Genomic DNA, 17,912 nt, shown 5'->3' with positions numbered 1-17,912 from the left:
CTGGAACTTTTCAGATCAATAGACTGTCACGACGGAACTGACCTGCCTTCAGGTGCTGCCATTACACTGTATCTTATGCGAAAGACCATCAGCGACCAACAGGTTCTACTAGATCACACCAGACTGTTGCGCTCGGTTAATAAAGCGATGTGACGCATGTAAACCTCTGACATGTGGTGACCACTTGGAATAAATTAATATTGATTCCACATTCGCTGCAAAAGTGGGATTCGTGCAAGCCTGTGCTGCTGCGCTTCCGACCCGCACGTCACTAGTCTGACATCAGCACAAGGCTTAAATACCCGCAACAGTGCGATTTCAAACATAAACAGATACACCTTCACGTGGGCACGCCGAGAGCCAAACACACCGGTGGGAAGTGAACACAACAGCCTCGCCAATTTAATTCACTTTGTGGTACATCGGACACAAGATGTTTTTTTTTAAGTTGGTGTTTTTTCTCTGAATAGTGCTCTGTATTTGCAGAGCACGTTTACTCGCCATAGACAGTCTCCCTGCTTTCATGCTTGCGCACTGTTGATTTGAACAATGCTCAACGACACTGTTGCTTTTGGAGACCTGGACACAAATGTCACTGAGCCGCCTCTCCCTCTCAGCCACAATCACAGCGCTTTCCCTGCACTTCGCCTCGAGTCCAAGTCTCTGGTCACTTCAGCCACAATGTTTGCCGTGGGAGTCCTGGGAAACCTCATCGCCATAGTCGTGCTCTGCGTCTCCAAAAAGGAGCAGAAGGAAACTACTTTCTACACTTTGGTCTGCGGGATGGCCATCACGGACCTGTTGGGGACATGCTTCACCAGCCCGGTGGTAATTGCCACATATGTGGCCAGTCGCTGGCCAGGAGGAGCGCTGCTTTGCCACTTCTTCTCCTTCTCTATGCTCTTCTTTGGTTCAGCTGGTATGTCCATCTTGTGCGCAATGGCTGTGGAGCGCTACTTGGCCATAAACCATGCGTATTTCTACTCTCAGTACATAGATCGAACCATGGCGCGATTTGCGCTTGTGGTCACCTACCTGGCCAACATTGTGCTGTGCATCATGCCCAGCTTTGGCTTCGGTCAGCATGTCAGGCACTTCCCCGGGACTTGGTGTTTTTTAGACTGGAGGGCGATGGATTCACTCGGTGCTTGTTACTCATTCCTGTACGGCGGTGTGATGCTGGTGCTGATCGCAGTGACAGTTTTGTGCAACCTCGCGGTGTGCGGCTCACTGGTCGGGATGAAGCAGAGGACAGGAATAGTGAGGACTGAGGTGTGTGAGCACGGAGGCTCCCGCCGCCGCTTCCCCCGACTGCAATCAGTCACTTCTGCCGCGGAGATCCAAATGTTCTGGCTTCTAATCTTCATGACCATCGTATTCCTGGTCTGCTCCATCCCTTTAGTGGTAAGGACAGTATTGATTGTATTTCAATTGTTTCCATATTTGCGTGCCAAAATGTTAATTTTTTGCATTCGGTTAGTTGAATTTACAACACCCAGTTGTTCTGTTCCTACCTGACAGGTGCGAATCTTTGTAAACCAACTCTACGACCCAGACTACATTTCTGCTGGAGGAAAGCCTGACTATCGGAGCGACCTGCTGGCAATCCGCTTCGCCTCATTCAACCCTATACTTGATCCCTGGGTGTACATTTTATGCCGGAAGAACCTCCTGCTGAAGGGCTGTGAGCGGCTAAAGAGCGCAGTTGCCCGGGCGAAGAATGGCCGTGGCGACAATCGCGGCTGGGTGGAGGGTCAAAACTCCCCTCCATCTTTACACAGCAATGAAACCAGTTACGCGTCATTACGCATGGCTAGCTATAAGAACGACATGGGACACCAACTGTCAGTCAAGACCAGAGGTTTTACAGACTTCGCGCTGAGACAAGCGTGGGAGTACGACACCGCCCGGGCCAACTTTCATCCTTTCAGCGTCGAATCGACCGCGATCACCGGCTGTCAAGAGGACATAGCTCATTCGAAACGGGACGTGGCGGAGAAAACTTCTCCAGGAGCCAGCGGGGTTACGTCTATTAGAGAGGACATTGTTACCTGCACGTTTAGCACACCGAGCTCTAGTCAGTCAGTGAAATGTATTTAAGTCCCTTCTAACATGTCCTAAACCAGTGTTCACGCGTTTACACTTCGCAACTCTCTCAGCGCATCTTGTGATGAACTGCAAACTCACTTTATCGCTGATATGAGTTGATTTGAAACCAGCATATACAACCATGTAAACAATGTAGTATGCCCTATATCATTTAAAAGGTTTACATTCTTGACATGATAAAGAGTAATTTGGTCCTCACCAAGACTTAGATTGAGGCAAATACAACCTCAGAGAAACAACACGTATTAGGCAGTGTCATTATTTATTGAAGAAAAACTATACACAATCTGCTGGCCTGGAGCTTTCAGATGTGTTAACACAATGCCAAGGAGGAGAGACATCAGTAATGATCTTAGAGAAGCTACAGTTGCTGTCCATTAATCTATGTTCCTTGCCCAGATCGATAAAGCAAGTATGGCTTGTTTGGAGGGGTTTCCGGAAGAAAGCCTCCTCTCTCTCAGCTTGGGTTTGTAAAGTTGCATATAAACAAACCTCAAGACTTCTGGAACAATGTCCTTTGGACAGACCAGACCAAAGTGGAGATGTTTGGTCCCACTGCACAGCAGCACGTTTGATAAAAACCAAACACAGCATATCAGCACAAACACCTCATACCAGCTGTCAAGCACGGGGGTGGAGGGCTGATGATCTGGGCTGGTTCTGCAGCCACAGGACCTGGGCACCTTGAAGTCACCAATGAACTCTTTATACCAAAATATGAAGTCAAATTTGAGGCCATCTTTCAGACAGCTAACGTTTGGCTGAAACTGTTTCATCAACAGGACAATGATCCCAAACACAGCAGCAGATCTGCAACAGCATGTCTGAAAAAGAAAAGAATCACGGTGTTGCAATGTCCTGGTGAGAATCCGGACCTCAGTCTGACTGAAATGCCGTGCTGGGAGCTTAAGTGAGCTGTGCATAAGCAAATGTTCACGTTACCTCAATGAACTGAAGTAACATAAAAAGGAGTGAATCAAATTACTATACAGCACTGAGAGCCTTAAAACATCCCACAGAGAATGATTACCTCAAGTTACTGCCACTAAAAGTGCTTCGACAAGCTGTTTAGTCATGTCATTTTTCACATTGTTCTCCTTCATGTTGGCCTAGTTTTTGTTGAATAAATGACACACTATACTATGTCATGGTCAAGGTTGTATTTACCTCATTTTAAGACCAGGTAAGGACCAGATGACTTCTTAACGTACTCATGATAAACCACAGAACTGAAGGGGGGTATTCTATCTTTTTTACACAAGTGTATAATATCTTTAGCTGCTTAATGAAACACTTGAAACAATGCATTGGCATTAAATCTCTATTAAATGATTTAACCTAAACTGAAAAAAATTGTGAGATGTAGAATGTAACTGTGTGTTGAGTGAGTCACCTCTGGGGTAACTGTGATGCTAGAATAGAAAATATTTTACAAAAGAAAAGTTTAATTTGGCCAGTGAGCTGCAATTTGTTTGCAATTCTGCCTCAGAACAAAGAGGGCATTATGTGTGTTATGATGCTTTCCAAATCTGGAAACTACAGTCAAATATTACTATTTACCCTATGGGTACAATTAAAATGTTTATGGGTACAAACAAATAGCCAGTTTGTGTCATCATTAAGGAAGTTTACCCATTACATGTTGCTGTTGTTACACAATATTTCTGTTGCTCTGAAAGCTTTATTTTGGTAATCCTAAATGCTGGATAGTTGTTTTGTTCCATTCGACACTGAATGTAAATGTTTGGAGCATTTTGTTTTTTTACATTTCTGTTACACATTCGCACTTATTGTTCTGATAATAGCATTTGTAAGCCAATATGAAAATGTCTGGGGGGGGTCACTGTTGTTGTAAGGTGTTGGACCTGAGATTGTTTCTGAATGTGTGTTGGTTGTGCAGATAAATAAAAAAACACTGATGACATTCAATTGTGCAACTATAGTTGAAAAAAGAAATCCATGTGACAGGGAAGCGGCAGGAGAGCAATGCTTCTTTTACTTCAAATTTAGAGCAGCGTCACACTTAGCTTTTTATGTTTGACCAGCAGGTGGTGCTACATGATAGGTAAGTTGAAAAAGGGCCGGTAAGAAGGTACTGTAACGTCATGAGGAGGCAAGTGAACAGAGAAATGTAAGCTGTGCTATGATGAAATAACAATAAGAAGAGTCAAATTAAAAAACTTTATTCCCTTAGAGGATAATGCCATACAAAAATAAAGAACATTTAATAATAATAATTAAATTAATAATAACAATAATGATAATGTCAGGTGACAGGGTGTAACTTAAGTGAATTATGGAACAACTTTAACATGAGACATAAATGTTGAGGTGTTTTAACAAAAAGGTTTAATCTATTCAGATTTGTATATTTTAGATTAATACAACTGACTGTCCTTTCCCAATAGTTGACATCAAAAAACAAGATTATCTGTCAAACTCAAGAATCTAATGTATTCCGGAGAAAAGAAATAAAAGCTCAAAACTGAACTGCATTACACAATTTCAGCACAGGCCTTTTGATGGGATTTCTATCAATGTGGGATGAAATGTAGAGGAAAATCTGAGATATTTCAGATCGTTTGTTCCCACAATGTTTGCTTACAGTTAGAGTTTCTGTACTGGGTAAATGTGAAAATCAGCTCCTTGAGAAGAAAAAAGAAACAAACAAAATAACATAATGAAAGTGAGCATAAGAAACTGTCAACATGAAATGTGAGTCTTGGCAATAAATAGATATATATCTACATTATAGAGTTCATAAAAACAGCTCTCATATCAAGCCATAATAAATAAATAATTTATCTGAAATAAATATATCTTACTTTTACACAGTAATACATGAAGATGCATGGCATCCATTTGGCTGAGTTCACCTGAACATTAAAAGGATATAACATAATGTCCTGTTTGTGTGTGGAAAGGAAAAAAAACGATTTGGAAAGAGCTGCTTTTTCTTTTTGTGGTGAGCGCCATGTCTGTCGGTTTTATCTGAGTTATATTAGAAACACAGAGTAAGCCCTATAACTGTATTTTTTCTGTATATCTCTTGAGCTTTAGCCTTCAGCTCTCTCCCACATAAAATCAAATCATTTTCACACAATAGGTCTTTTTGATTTGTAAAAAACCAGCTTCGAATATCCTGCATTAGTTGCCGGACAATTCATTCTTTAATGAGACGAATATAGATCCAGACTGGGATTCCCTGTTGAAGCTCCCCCTCAGTCTCTGATTTTGACCTTGACCCTTAATTGCCCAGCTGCACCCAACAAGTGGCCTCTATCACTTCCTGTGCTCGGTGTGTGACGTCGCCCCCCACTGGTAATTTCCTACACACAGGCCTTCCTGCATACATCTGAGCCACTCGACTATTCAGGAGTGGTGACACCAGTCCTCATCACCCGTTTCCTGATTTGTCTCCTCAGCCCATACACATACAGCTGGCAGCAGACAGTGACTGGATGGTCCTCCACGTGGTCTGAGCATCCATGAAGGAAACTGGCTCATACCGGTCTGGCCGGCAGCAGGGGTGGCTGCTGACCTTGCGGGCGGTGCGCCGAGGCAGCGAGCCATTTTCCAGCAGTGCCTTCAGTGCCAGGTCATAGTTTGTTCTTGAAGACTGGCAAGAACCAACGCAATACTTAAAGAGGACAATCTCATCCGAATCAAACCCCAGTCCCAGGTCGCGAACTTTCATCTCTCTCTTCTCTACACGGCAGTCTCTGCTGCTCTGCTTTGGGCGCTGGCTTTTACCTTTACCCTTCCTATCTCCATTTCCTGTCTTTTCTTCTTCCTCCTTTTCTTTCTTCTTCCTCTTCTTCTTTTTTTTCTGTGATCCCTTGGGTTGAGGTTCCGTGGGGTCAGAGGAGCGCGGAGAGCGCCCCGCCCAGCGGAGGCTGGGATGGTCATCCATCTCATCCATTACAAAAGGTTCTGAAACGGAAAGGAATGAAAGGAAGTGGCAGACAAAGACAAGGACAAGTTCAACTCTGTTTCATACAGAGAAACTAAGGACAAATGAGCTACAAATTCTCTGACATAAAATTTCACTTCTGTGTTTGAATCGGAAATGATTTAAAATCTCAATATGCTGAGATGACTGAGATAAAAAAAAAAGCAGATGCACAGGCTCAAGCCTCTCTTCCTCACTGAAGATTCTGTAAATTCTACTTTCAGAGCAGTTTCAGTACCATATAGAGCATGCCAAGTGGAGTAAGGCTCGCTGTCATCTTCCTGCTCCTTGTCCTCCACAACCTCTGGCAGTGTCACAGGAAACTCTCTCTCCTCCTGTCCTCCCAGCAGGCCCACAGCATGGCCTGAATCTGATCCCACACCAGCGGCAGCAGCTCTCATATGGGCACCTTCCACTAGAGGCAGCAGAGAGACAAGAACCCACAGCAGCACCTAAAAGGAGACAGATGAAATGAGCTGGACATCTGAGAGATATGAGTCATACACTTTGCTGCATGCTGAAAGTTGGTCAAACAAATGAACAATTCAAGGTGAAACCTATGGCTCAATGTACGAGCTATTACAGTTTATTACAAGAACTGTGACTTCTGCAAGTAAGCAACTATAAAGTTGGAGCTGATGGGAAAACAAGTGACAAGTGATAAATAGGTGAAAACAAGCAACTCTTGTCACATGATATACTGGTCAGATCTATTGATGATACAAAAATGCAATAAAACTTATATGGAGCTTTAAGTTCACTTCATAGGACAATTTGTATTCAACTAACTCTATGGCAGTAGTGCTGCCCTAACAGTATACTTTCCTGCTGGGAATTTCATGTATCAGTTATATTGATTTATTGTATTTAGCATATTTACCTTTGATAGTAGACCCTCGTTTGCTGTCTTTAACCACTTTTCAGTCTTCATGTAAGACTAAGCTAGCCAACTACTCATGCTTATCCTACAGACAAGGGGATAGTACCAATCATCTCATCTTACTTTTGGTAAGAAAGAAAATATTTCCAAAAATGGTGAACTGTTCTGCTGTGTAGGTTTATTTTAAATGAAATCTTATAGGCTTCAAAACGTTATTACAAATAAATGGCCTTCACCAAGAGTGGGATTGTCTATTTAGTCATGACTACGTGCTTTACTGAGAGACTATAAAACTGAAGAAAATATATGAGTATCAATAAAACACAGAACTCTGTAAAAGCTCTTCAAGTGAGCTCCAGCAGTACTTTATTTTAGGCTTTTTTCATCAAACGTGAGCTCACACACCATTAACGAACAGTCAAGTCAAATAAGTCTTTATTTCCATCCTTTATTGAGTGTTGTCTGCTAATTCAAAATTCAACCACAGAAGCTTCTGTGCTGACACAGTCTCATGAAAAACTCACTTCTGACACTTGTGCAGATTGATTTAATTAGTAATTCATTCCTGCACATAACTCATCTTCTGGTTTATAGTCATCAGCCGAAGGAAATAAAAATGACACGGCTAGGCTGTTTGCATAGTCGGTGATTTTTATATTCACGGAGGAATGACGAAGAGATGTTGAACAAAAGTGACAGAAGATAAGAGGAAGAAAGAGAACCGACAATAACAGAGGAAAGTTTCTGACAAACCTTGGCCTTTGCTGACATTACATAAGTAATCTGTCTATCCTTCCGCCGAAACCTCCATCTGGTCCCACCTGGAGAAACAGAGGCAGAGAGGAATTTAAGAACAAGAAAAAGGCCACACGCTGTCAGCTATCGTTATTCCAGTAGGTCCTTAAACTAAAAACACAACATGCGGGCGATATGATGTCTATACATTCACAAATGTCCAGATACTGTAAAAAAAGAACAGCACGGTGGGCCCCCAAGCAAGTCGACATGTCACATAAATCACGTCCTCGATGCATGAGGACAGTGTTTTTGTTGCTGCTTAAGAAAAAGACCTGTGTTTGCTGCCAACAACTGTGGCTAGTGTTGGCTTGTCTGTTCAGACATCCATGCAAACAGACCCAGTTGGACAACAAAAGGCAGCATCTGTGATATACTTGTCAAAGACATTCTTCAAGGTTATTCTTGTGGCAGAGGTTCAAGCAAAGGGGAACAAGGCGTAGTAAGGGCACTTCGCGGAGGTCCCACACAAAAACCACAGAGATGGAGGGCAGGTGATAAGAAATGTCACGGATGCAGATGTTTATATACAGTACGTGCTGTGTGGAGGATAGTCCTGGTCGTTCCATGAGGTTATAACACAACATGAGGTCATCAGGTTCTGGTGTAGCCCCAAAACAGCAAAACTCAGATAAAGTCAGAACTTCACAAACTTCAAAAGTAGGAGTAGTCTTTTCTGTTAGATTATGTGGATATAGATTTTTTTATTTGATTTTTTTACCTCACATGAGTTCTAAAAATAACTTTTTATAGCATCCTAGAGATCACCAAGTCACAAAACTGTTATATGAATGTCTGTATCTAATTTTGGGCCATTCCATTATTATATTTTCAATGGATCTTGTTCCCTTCACATTACCTACTCTGCTCTTTTCTCCCATTCATTGTGAAATGGAGCCGACTTCATTATCGAGAGTTTGATTTAAATCCAACTCCAACAGTTAGTAATCACCTAAAATCTTGTCTGTGTTCCTCAATTTTACATTTCAAAGGTTTTCATCAAGGAAAGGAAAAAGGAAAAAACATATTGGCTACAAAATGGTTTGGGGGTATGACTTTATACGTTTTCTCCATTCAGTAAATAGAGACATTGGGCCTCATGCAAGAACATTTTCGTATTTTTATTCTAAATTTTTCTAAATTTTTTCGTACGAAGGTCTCGTACGAACACGCCACGTCAGATTCAACAAACGCTCTTAACTTGGGAAAAAGTGTGTAAACGACCTGCGTAAATGATGAATCACACCTGTGCGTATCTAAGTTCACGTGCACGAGGATAGTTAATCTGCATACTTCACGCCCAAAATCATACCATATAAGGCTGTGCGTCCTCTCTCCTGTGCCAGGAAGTGTTGAGTCATGAGAATGGCATCAAAGCGCAAAAAGAATAACTTTAGGGGCTCTGAGACTGAAGTTCTGCTTTCAGAGGCCCAAAAAGGAAAATCTGTCATTTTTAGCAGTGTCAGCAGTGGAATTACAGGACCTGCTAAAGCCAAGAAATGGGAAGTTATTACGAGTGCTGTTAATTCAATGTCACCTGTAGTTCGTAATGTCACCGAAATAAAAAAAAAAAGAAATAGTTTAACATGAAAATAGCTTAAAAAAAAAAAACGTCTTGCCATGGCCAGGCGCTCGATGACTGCAACTAAAGCCGTGCAATCAGTTGTTGTCTCATCATGATGGCACTTTGATGGGGTGGTCCATGAGGGGGGTCTTCTGGCACCACACCTTCTGGTCTGCCTGGGCTGGTTCAGGTTGTAGGAGACCCTCGTTCATGGCAATATTGTGCAAATCTGGCATGCCTTCTCTTGGCTATAGAGCAGTTTGTCCCCCCGCTGTATCCAGACACACCCACCTGGCCTTCAGCTCAGTGCGCTCCCGACAGCACGGGTGCTTTGATGGATATATGTGTCTCGTGCTCCAATTATGATTGGCAGTCCAGCCACGGCATGAAAGTCCCTCTTAATTTGAACTTGTTGGACAGCGGTGTATGGGAATCTGATGTACCATTGGTGATAAACTGATGAGAGCTTTGATGACCAAGGGGAGCGCACGACTCACAGAGGACTGGGACACCCCCGATCTGTCTCCAATCTCCCTCTGAAAGCTTCCAGTGGCCAAAAATCCAAGGGTGGTGAGGACCTGGACGTGTGGTGGAATTGGGTTTGATCGGCGTGTTTCTCTCTGGAGTTGTGGCTCTAGCAAGCTGCATATTAGCAGCAGCACAGTCCTTGGCAATCTTAATCGCGAATCGCGATGTCAGCCATTCGTTTGTCTCTACACGGTCTCTTCCAAGAGCCTGACGCACTAAGGCATCCGAAAGTAGCAAGACAGCCGCTGCGCTTCCCGTTACAGATTCAAATGAACCTTCAATTAGTGCATCATTTAAGTCAAACAGAATAATGTCAGCATAATTATGGGGTATAATGTATATTTATTTATGTTTTCTTCAAAGTAATTAAATATACAATCCATTAGTCAAGCAAACTTAATTGGAATAACAGCGGACTATTTTAGGAAACTCCTACGACAGGTCTGGATCACACATAAATTCTGTTCGTACCTGAAAGAAAACATAAAATATGTAAAGATTGGTGAATGCGCAAATTCTCTTAAATCACTCGTACGCACGACTTAAGAACAAATCTGTGCGTACGAACGCTTCTTGCATGAGGCCCAATGTTATTTTCATCTCTTTTTTTGCAATGCTCTGTTTATCACTTGCAATATTGGGGCAGTTCCGCCTATATGTTTGAATCCATGAGTGATTCTCAAGAAGAGGAACTTTTTACAAAGTCGCATGGAGGTGAAAATATCATGAAAATGCTTTCACTTGCTGTCGCTTTCCACAATATAGACACTACACCGCTCGTTTTTGATTGGCTCCCAACTCTGGTGGTTCACGGACAAGCAAGCCATAACCAGGAGCTGTGGCCCTCTGCCTTGCTTTTACAGTCTTCTTCGTCTATTCTGTGCTAATTTCTCCTCTACCTTGATTTAGCCTCTCTTTTCGTTTGCTCCTGACAATGCAAACAAATTTCCACCCAGCAAGAGGTCAACATTGGTTCTTCCCATGTTCTACATGGAACATATGGGCTGTATGCCCTCAGTTTTCAAGAGTGTAGGAAGTGCTCTGGGGATTGAAAGCAAAAGTCCTCAGCCAGCATTGATGGCTGACTTTGTTTTATTAAATGTCCAAAACATAAAAAGCATCTTGTCGACATGCTAACAAGGTAAAAAACTTCAACAACTCAGAAAAGTCTTCATAGGGAAGATGCTTTCAACTGTGGGACTCCAATTGAGACCATGATAAACAGTGTTGTTAATTTAATTTATTCTAATATTTAAAAAAATATATGATTAATTTATTTTCATTAATTCACGCTTCTCTTTTGGTTATATTTACTCTTTATGCATCACAACTACTTAGAGCTATGCTGCCTGATTTTTTGGTGAGGTTGAAAACTACTCGGTTAGGGTTAAGAATCCAAACTAATGGTTTCGGGTTAGAAAAAGATCATGATTTGGGCTTAACACATACTTTTACAATGCAATTATTATAACAAAGTGACAATTCAAAATATGAACCAGAAGGCACAGGTGGTACCCACTTTGTGGCAAGAGTCTGCACGACTGAGAATTGTTCTGCTGGCAGCAGGATAAACAGGGGTATAAGGATGCTGCTTGGATTTGTATGAAAAAAAAAAAAATGGTGGATTGGAGGACCACCTAACTTTGGCATTCAATTGAGCCAATTTATTTTAAAGCTCTGTGAGAACTAGTCTTCATAGTCCCAGTTCCCAGAAATCTCTTTCTTTTTCCCAAATGCTACATAAAGTCTGAAATATTCTGTAAATGTTCGTTTGAGATCAAAGGTTTTTACTCGATCTCACAGACGGCGATCGACCAAGTTATGTAATCTCAAAGGTCCATTGGCAAGATGCCAGATCAAGAATAACATAGTAACTGTTGATGATAAGTTTATTCATATATTTATTGATTCAAATAGTTCCATGCAGTTCTGTGTATAACAAGTTCAGGGTTAAAAACTTTAGGTAATCATGCTTTAGCCTATGTTTTGGAGCAAAGTTCCGGAAAAACTAAGAGAGTGCACATCTTTACAAAGCAAAAGAAAAATCTTACCTATTTGCTTGATTTTAATAAAACCAATTCAGCATGTCTTGTTTGAATCTCACATGAAACTTTTTCTTCCCAAAGTACGCCCACAGTTACCTCCAACATCTTTGAAACCACATCTATCATCCCTGCAAGGCTTTGTTTAACCTTAGCCGTGAACTACATCAGCACTGCGCACCCACCGTAACGTACTCCGGCGTGTACTGTTCATGTATTTGTAGATCTCACCGATTTGTAGGCACCATGTTTATTTAACAGTCAAAAACAATCCCAGCAATTCTGTCTGTGCAATGAGATGGAAGACTGACAGCTGGTCATGGATCACAGGTGGCGATAAGACCTATTGATGCATTTATGCAATCCTACAAGTTCCAGCTGTAGCGATCCAGTCCAGGCAAAGTGAAGTTACACACACAGCTGAGAGGTTGTGGGCACGAGAGAACGAGGGGAGACTAACTGATCCAAATTCAGACACACAGACAGACAGAATTTAAGCTATTATGGCAGCCTAAAACTAATCTATGGTGACTCTGTTTCTCCCTTTGCCTCTGAGCTGATTTAAAGCCTATTGGAAGAGTGAAGCAGGAGGGAGGGCGGCAGGTCTTCACTGAGTCTCTGGAGAGGTGCGATTCCGAGTCCCTAATGCCACAGCTGGAAGTGTTTAGCCCTTTTTAGATCAACGAGCTAGGAGTCTGCATGGGCCTGTCCGCTGGTTCATTTCACTCGGGCACTCTGGAGCTGTTTACAGCCCAACGCCTCCAGCCTTTTCAGAGATGAGGTGGGAGGGGGAGTTTAGGGGTAGAGAGAGAGAGAGAGAGAGAGTAAGGAGCGAGACCCTGGTCTGAATAGCTTAAAGAATTACATGAGCTTGGTTACTGTGTTTGTGTGCAAGTGTGCGTCTCTACAAGCTATGAGAAACAAAGAACACATTTTTGTATCTTGTTGGGCTTATTAATGCTCTCTGTTTGTTCATCAGTCTGCAGAAGGGAGTACATCAGTGGTCCTCCAGTTGTTCACAGTTGGTCGAGTGGATAAACTCTCCAAAACCAAGAGCAGTCCATAAACCAAGAGCCAGTGAGCAAAACATACTCCTCTGGTTTGAATTTCTATTTAAAGGACTCTTTTAACGCCTGGAAATAATAAAAGCAGAGAGGATATCAGTTTTAAAGGAGAATCTCAAAATCAAAAGTAACATCACTTCTATAAAAAAAAAAACAAGACTTTGTTAAATGATGCATTTGGGTCTTTGTCTTTGAACTATCAGACCACAGGCAAAAAACATCTGGAGAAAACTGTCAAGAACAAGTAAGTTTGTTTTACTACATAGAAGAATTAATCAATTGAAGTTTATGCACCTAAAAATAGTAATAGATAACCACTGACAGGAGCTTTCAGAAAGGTGTAAAAAGAAAGTTATTTTTACAATTTTCCTTTGATTTACCTGATGTTGAAAACTAAATGCCATACATACTAAATGTAGACGTACTTATAGAATTTTACGTGATGTCCTTGACCTAAATTGATAATTAGTTTAAAGGACCCTAGATATACGTGTGCGAAACTTGGTTCAAACTCTTTTCTCTGAACTTTACAGTTAATGTTCTTCTGTATGGGACTATAACGTATTCTACAACTTCCTGTCTGTTACTTACAAATGGGTTTTTTGGAAAGAAAGAAAAGAAGTGATATCAATGGGCCTCGTGCAAGAAAATTTTCGTATTTTTATTCTAAATTTCTCTTACTTTTTTCGTACGAAGGTCTCGTACGAACACGCCACGTCAGATTCAACAAACGCTCTTAACTTCGGAAAAAGTGTGTAAACGACCTGCGTAAATGATGAATGCCACCCGTGCGTATCTAAGTTCACGTGCACGAGGATAGTAGATTTGCATACTCCACGCCCAAAATTATACCATATAAGGCTGTGCTTCCTCTCTCCTGTGCCAGGAAGTGTTGAGTCATGAGAATGGCATCAAGGTGCAAAAAGAACAACTTTAGGGGCTCTGAGACTGAAGTTCTGCTTTCAGAGATCCAGAAAGGAAAATCTGTAATTTTTAGCAGTGTCAGCAGTGGAATTACAGGACCTGCTAAAGCGAAGAAATGGGAAGTTATTACGAGTGCTGTTAATACCATGTCACCGAAATAAAAAAATAAATGGTTTGATATGAAAATGGCTTAAAAAAAAAAACGTCTCGCCCTGGGCAGGCGCTCGATGACTGCAACTAAAGCCGTGCAATCAGTTGTTGCCTCATCATGATGGCTCTTTGATGGGGTGGTCCATGAGGGGGGGTCTTCTGGCACCACACTTTCTGGTCTGCCTGGGCTGGTTCAGGTGGAGACCCTCGTTCATGGCAATATTGCGCCATGAACGAGGTATCGAGACACACCCACCTGGCCTTCAGCTCAGTGCGCTCCCGACAGCACGGGTGCTTTGATGCGTATGTGTCTTGTGCTCCAATTATGATTGGCAGTCCAGTCACGGCATGAAAGTCCCTCTTAATTTGTACTTGTTGGACAGCGGTGTGTGGGAATCTGATGTATCATGGGTGATAAACTGATGAGAGCTTTGATGACCAAGGGGAGCGCACAACTCACAGAGGACTGGGACACCCCCGATCTGTCTCCAGTCTCCCTCTGAAAGGTCCCAGTGGCCAAAAATCCAAGGGTGGTGAGGACCTGGACGTGTGGTGGAATTGGGTTTGATCGGCGTGTTTTTCTCTGGAGTTGTGGCTCTAACAAACATCATATTTGTAGCAGCACAGTCCTTGGGAATCTTAATCGCGATGTCAGCCATTCGTCTGTCTCCACACGGTCTCTTCCAAGAGCCTGACGCACTAAGGCATCCAAAAGTAGCAAGACAGCCGCTGAGCTTCCCGTTACAGATTCAAATGAACCTTCAATTAGTGCATCATTTAAGTCAAACAGAATAATGTCAGCATAATTATGGGGTATAATGTATATTTATTTATGTTTTCTTCAAAGTAATTAAATATACAATCCATTAGTCAAGCAAACTTGATTGGAATAACAGCGGACTATTTTAGGAAACTCCTACGACAGGTCTGGATCACTCGTAAATTCTGTTCGTACCTGAAAGAAAACGTAAAAAACTAAAAGATTGGTGAATGCGCAAATTCTCTTAAATCACTCGTACGGACGATTAAAGAACAAATCTGTGCGGACGAACGGTTCTTGCATGAGGCCCAATGTGCTTCTGATTAGTGATCCACACAGTTCCATCCTCAGACCTGAGCTGTGCCTCACCTTGTTCTAAAGAAAGAATGCTCTTGGGTCTTTCTTCTCCTCCTGAAAGCCAAACTTCTCTAATACTACAGTAATGATCTCCCATTAGAGACGTGCCGTGTTCATGCGCGTATGTAAAAAGTTCTGACCTTCAGCTTCAACCTGTCACTACTGTGGTGCCTGATTGCAGGAGCCGGGAGAAAAACAAGAGAGCAGTAAATCACGGCTGGCTCAATAAAAGACACCTGCAGTGTAAGAGGAGACGTAGAAAAGGGAGCCTGAGCACCAGGAGAGCCGCCTGATCAGTACCAGACACTAGGAAACCTGGGGAGGTCCCACAAAGTGTAGCATGAAGATATCTGCTGGGGCTCCAGAGCTCACAAAGCAGAGTTAAAACTGGTTTTGCAACTTTGCGTTTCATTTAGCGCATCAGCCTGCTGACCGAGTTTGATGTTTTGTTGTACATATGTCTTGCAAGAGGCTTCAGGGTAATACACCGAGTTGTTATTCTTTATTCTGATCTGACGTAAGAGTCTGAGAGTTGAGGGCAACAAACCTGGACTAAATTGCACCTTTACAGACATTAATAAGATATTCAAGAGTCACACTGTCAGATTCTTCTGACCAATTCTCATCTTCTCCCACTGATTCTGTTTTCAAGTTTCTGATAAGCTCCTTACACAGTAATTTTATTTCTCTCTTATTAAGTGTGCTTTCTTCCCATTCACAGCTAAACCAATTTCACTCTTCAGCAGTCAACGACTGCAACAATGTGAGGCAGCCACAAAGTCAAGGGTGAAAAAGCTAGGGGAATGATAAAGAGAATGAGATAATTAAAAAAAACATGATAAGCGTGAGGAGAAAATGGGTTACTATCCAGGGGAAAGAAAAATGAGAAAAAGATAATTAAACATCTGAATGAGAGAGGTCTAAAAGCAAAGATAAGAGTGAAAACAGGGAAATGGGAGAATGACTAAATGAGAGTGCAAAAGAGAGCGCAGACTGAACCCCGGCCACTCTGTAATCCCATAATCCCTGCCAGGCAGGCAGGATGTAATTGCTCGTTAGTGCCATTTTCCACTCTGAGGGCTGTCAATGCTGGAAAACCACAGAGTGCCGCCAAAATGAGAAACAGATAGCAGGTCCCATGTCTCTGTTCAGATAGGTTAGGCAGGGCACCAGCCTAGGGCGCACGCACATGCACACACTTCATGTCTGTTGCTCTTTTTTCGTTATAATCCTTTCTCTGTAACAAAGGGATACACCCTATTTCTGTCAATTTCTCTGAGGGTTTCAACACACACACAACACACACAGGGCGGCAGTAGCTCAGGGGGAAGAGCAGTCACCTACCAATCGGAAGGTTCGCCTCCCGGCTTTCCCGGGCTCAATTTCAAAGCGTCCTTGAGCAAGACACTGAACCCCACGTTGCCCCACGATGCGTCCATCGGTGAATGAATGTGAATAAATGCATAGAATAATGGGTGCATGTGGCATGTAGTGGTAAAGCGCTTTGAGTGATCAACTAGAATCTGTACAACCATATCACTATCCAAGATTCTCCCACCAAGTGGTTTTATTGACCGACAACATCCAAGTTGGAGATGTCTGAAAGTCTTTCAGGGCCAGAATCAGACAGTAAAACAGTAAAAGTACAGGAAGCGAAGCAGGAAGGCTGAATGATCTGTCAGGAGAGGGATGAATAACCCAACCCCTGCTGAGTTGGGCTTAATTCCAACAACCAAAAGCGTTGCAATTCTGCAACCTTTTTGATGATTTCAGTAAATCAAATTTATAATCAATTAGCATTAGGTCCCACTTTTTAAAGTGTTTGTTCTTTTAGGACATTTCATTGCAATTAAACATGATCAGATATGGGCTGTAGTGAACATTTAACTGGATTTAGGTTTTAGGTATTTGATCTTAGTATCAAAACAGTGTAGAACAATCTGACATGTAGGGTTTATTCTGTCATTTCAAAACTTCACTAAAATGATTGTTACCAGGTGAGAGCAGAAAATGTATGGAAGACTTAACTAAACCAAAGGAAACCACATATTAATGCCAGATTAAGCAAATTGAGTGATTATAGATATATGACTAGCTTTCAACAGAATACAGATGTCAACACAAAGTTTAGTGACAAACTTTGAATATATGGAGTGTTACACAAGATGGCCGCAAGGTTCACTCCATATATTCAAAGTTTCATTCAATATATTCAAAGGTTCATTCCATATATTCAAAGTTTCATTCAATATATTCAAGGTTCACTCCATATATTCAAGGTTTCATTCAATATATTCAAGGTTCACTCCATATATTCAAAGTTTCATTCAATATATTCAAAGGTTCATTCCATACATTCAAAGTTTCATTCAATATATTCAAGGTTCATTCCATATATTCAAAATTTCATTAATATATTCAAGGTTCATTCCATATATTCAAGGTTTCATTCAATATATTCAAGGTTCACTCCATATATTCAAAGTTTCATTCAATATATTCAAGGTTCATTCCATATATTCAAGGTTTCATTCAATATATTCAAGGTTCACTCCATATATTCAAGGTTTCATTCAATATATTCAAGGTTCACTCCATATATTCAAAGTTTCATTCAATATATTCAAAGGTTCATTCCATACATTCAAAGTTTCATTCAATATATTCAAGGTTCATTCCATATATTCAAGGTTTCATTCAATATATTCAAGGTTCATTCCATATATTCAAGGTTTCATTCAATATATTCAAATTTTCATTCAATATATTCAAAGTTTCATTCCATAT

At 41.6% G+C, this 17,912-nt stretch overlaps 2 protein-coding genes across 2 annotated transcripts in view; one reads left to right on the top strand and one right to left on the bottom strand.

The window, feature by feature from the left end:
- The first annotated feature begins 359 nt into the window (after nt 1–359).
- On the top strand, nt 360–3,942 carry ptger4c (prostaglandin E receptor 4 (subtype EP4) c). The gene is made up of 2 exons (XM_075482422.1): nt 360–1,404; nt 1,522–3,942. The coding sequence occupies exons 1-2, from the start codon at nt 550–552 to the stop codon at nt 2,098–2,100; spliced, it is 1,434 nt and encodes a 477-aa protein (XP_075338537.1). The 5' UTR covers nt 360–549; the 3' UTR covers nt 2,101–3,942.
- Nucleotides 3,943–4,298: 356 nt separating this feature from the next.
- Nucleotides 4,299–17,912, bottom strand: part of LOC142398439 (uncharacterized) — a 39,840-nt gene continuing 26,226 nt past the window's right edge. Inside the window, exons 3-5 of the mRNA XM_075482421.1 lie at nt 7,695–7,762; nt 6,300–6,513; nt 4,299–6,042 (exon numbers count right to left, since the gene is read on the bottom strand). Coding sequence (XP_075338536.1) covers nt 5,531–6,042; nt 6,300–6,513; nt 7,695–7,762 — 794 coding nt within the window. The 3' untranslated portion in view covers nt 4,299–5,530. The remainder of the gene's footprint in view (nt 6,043–6,299; nt 6,514–7,694; nt 7,763–17,912) is intronic.

Source organism: Odontesthes bonariensis, chromosome 14 (genome assembly GCF_027942865.1).
Source record: "Odontesthes bonariensis isolate fOdoBon6 chromosome 14, fOdoBon6.hap1, whole genome shotgun sequence".
NCBI classification, from domain to species: domain Eukaryota; kingdom Metazoa; phylum Chordata; class Actinopteri; order Atheriniformes; family Atherinopsidae; genus Odontesthes; species Odontesthes bonariensis.
The sequence above is the reverse complement of the archived record's forward strand: the minus strand, read 5'-3'. Positions and strand labels throughout refer to the sequence as shown.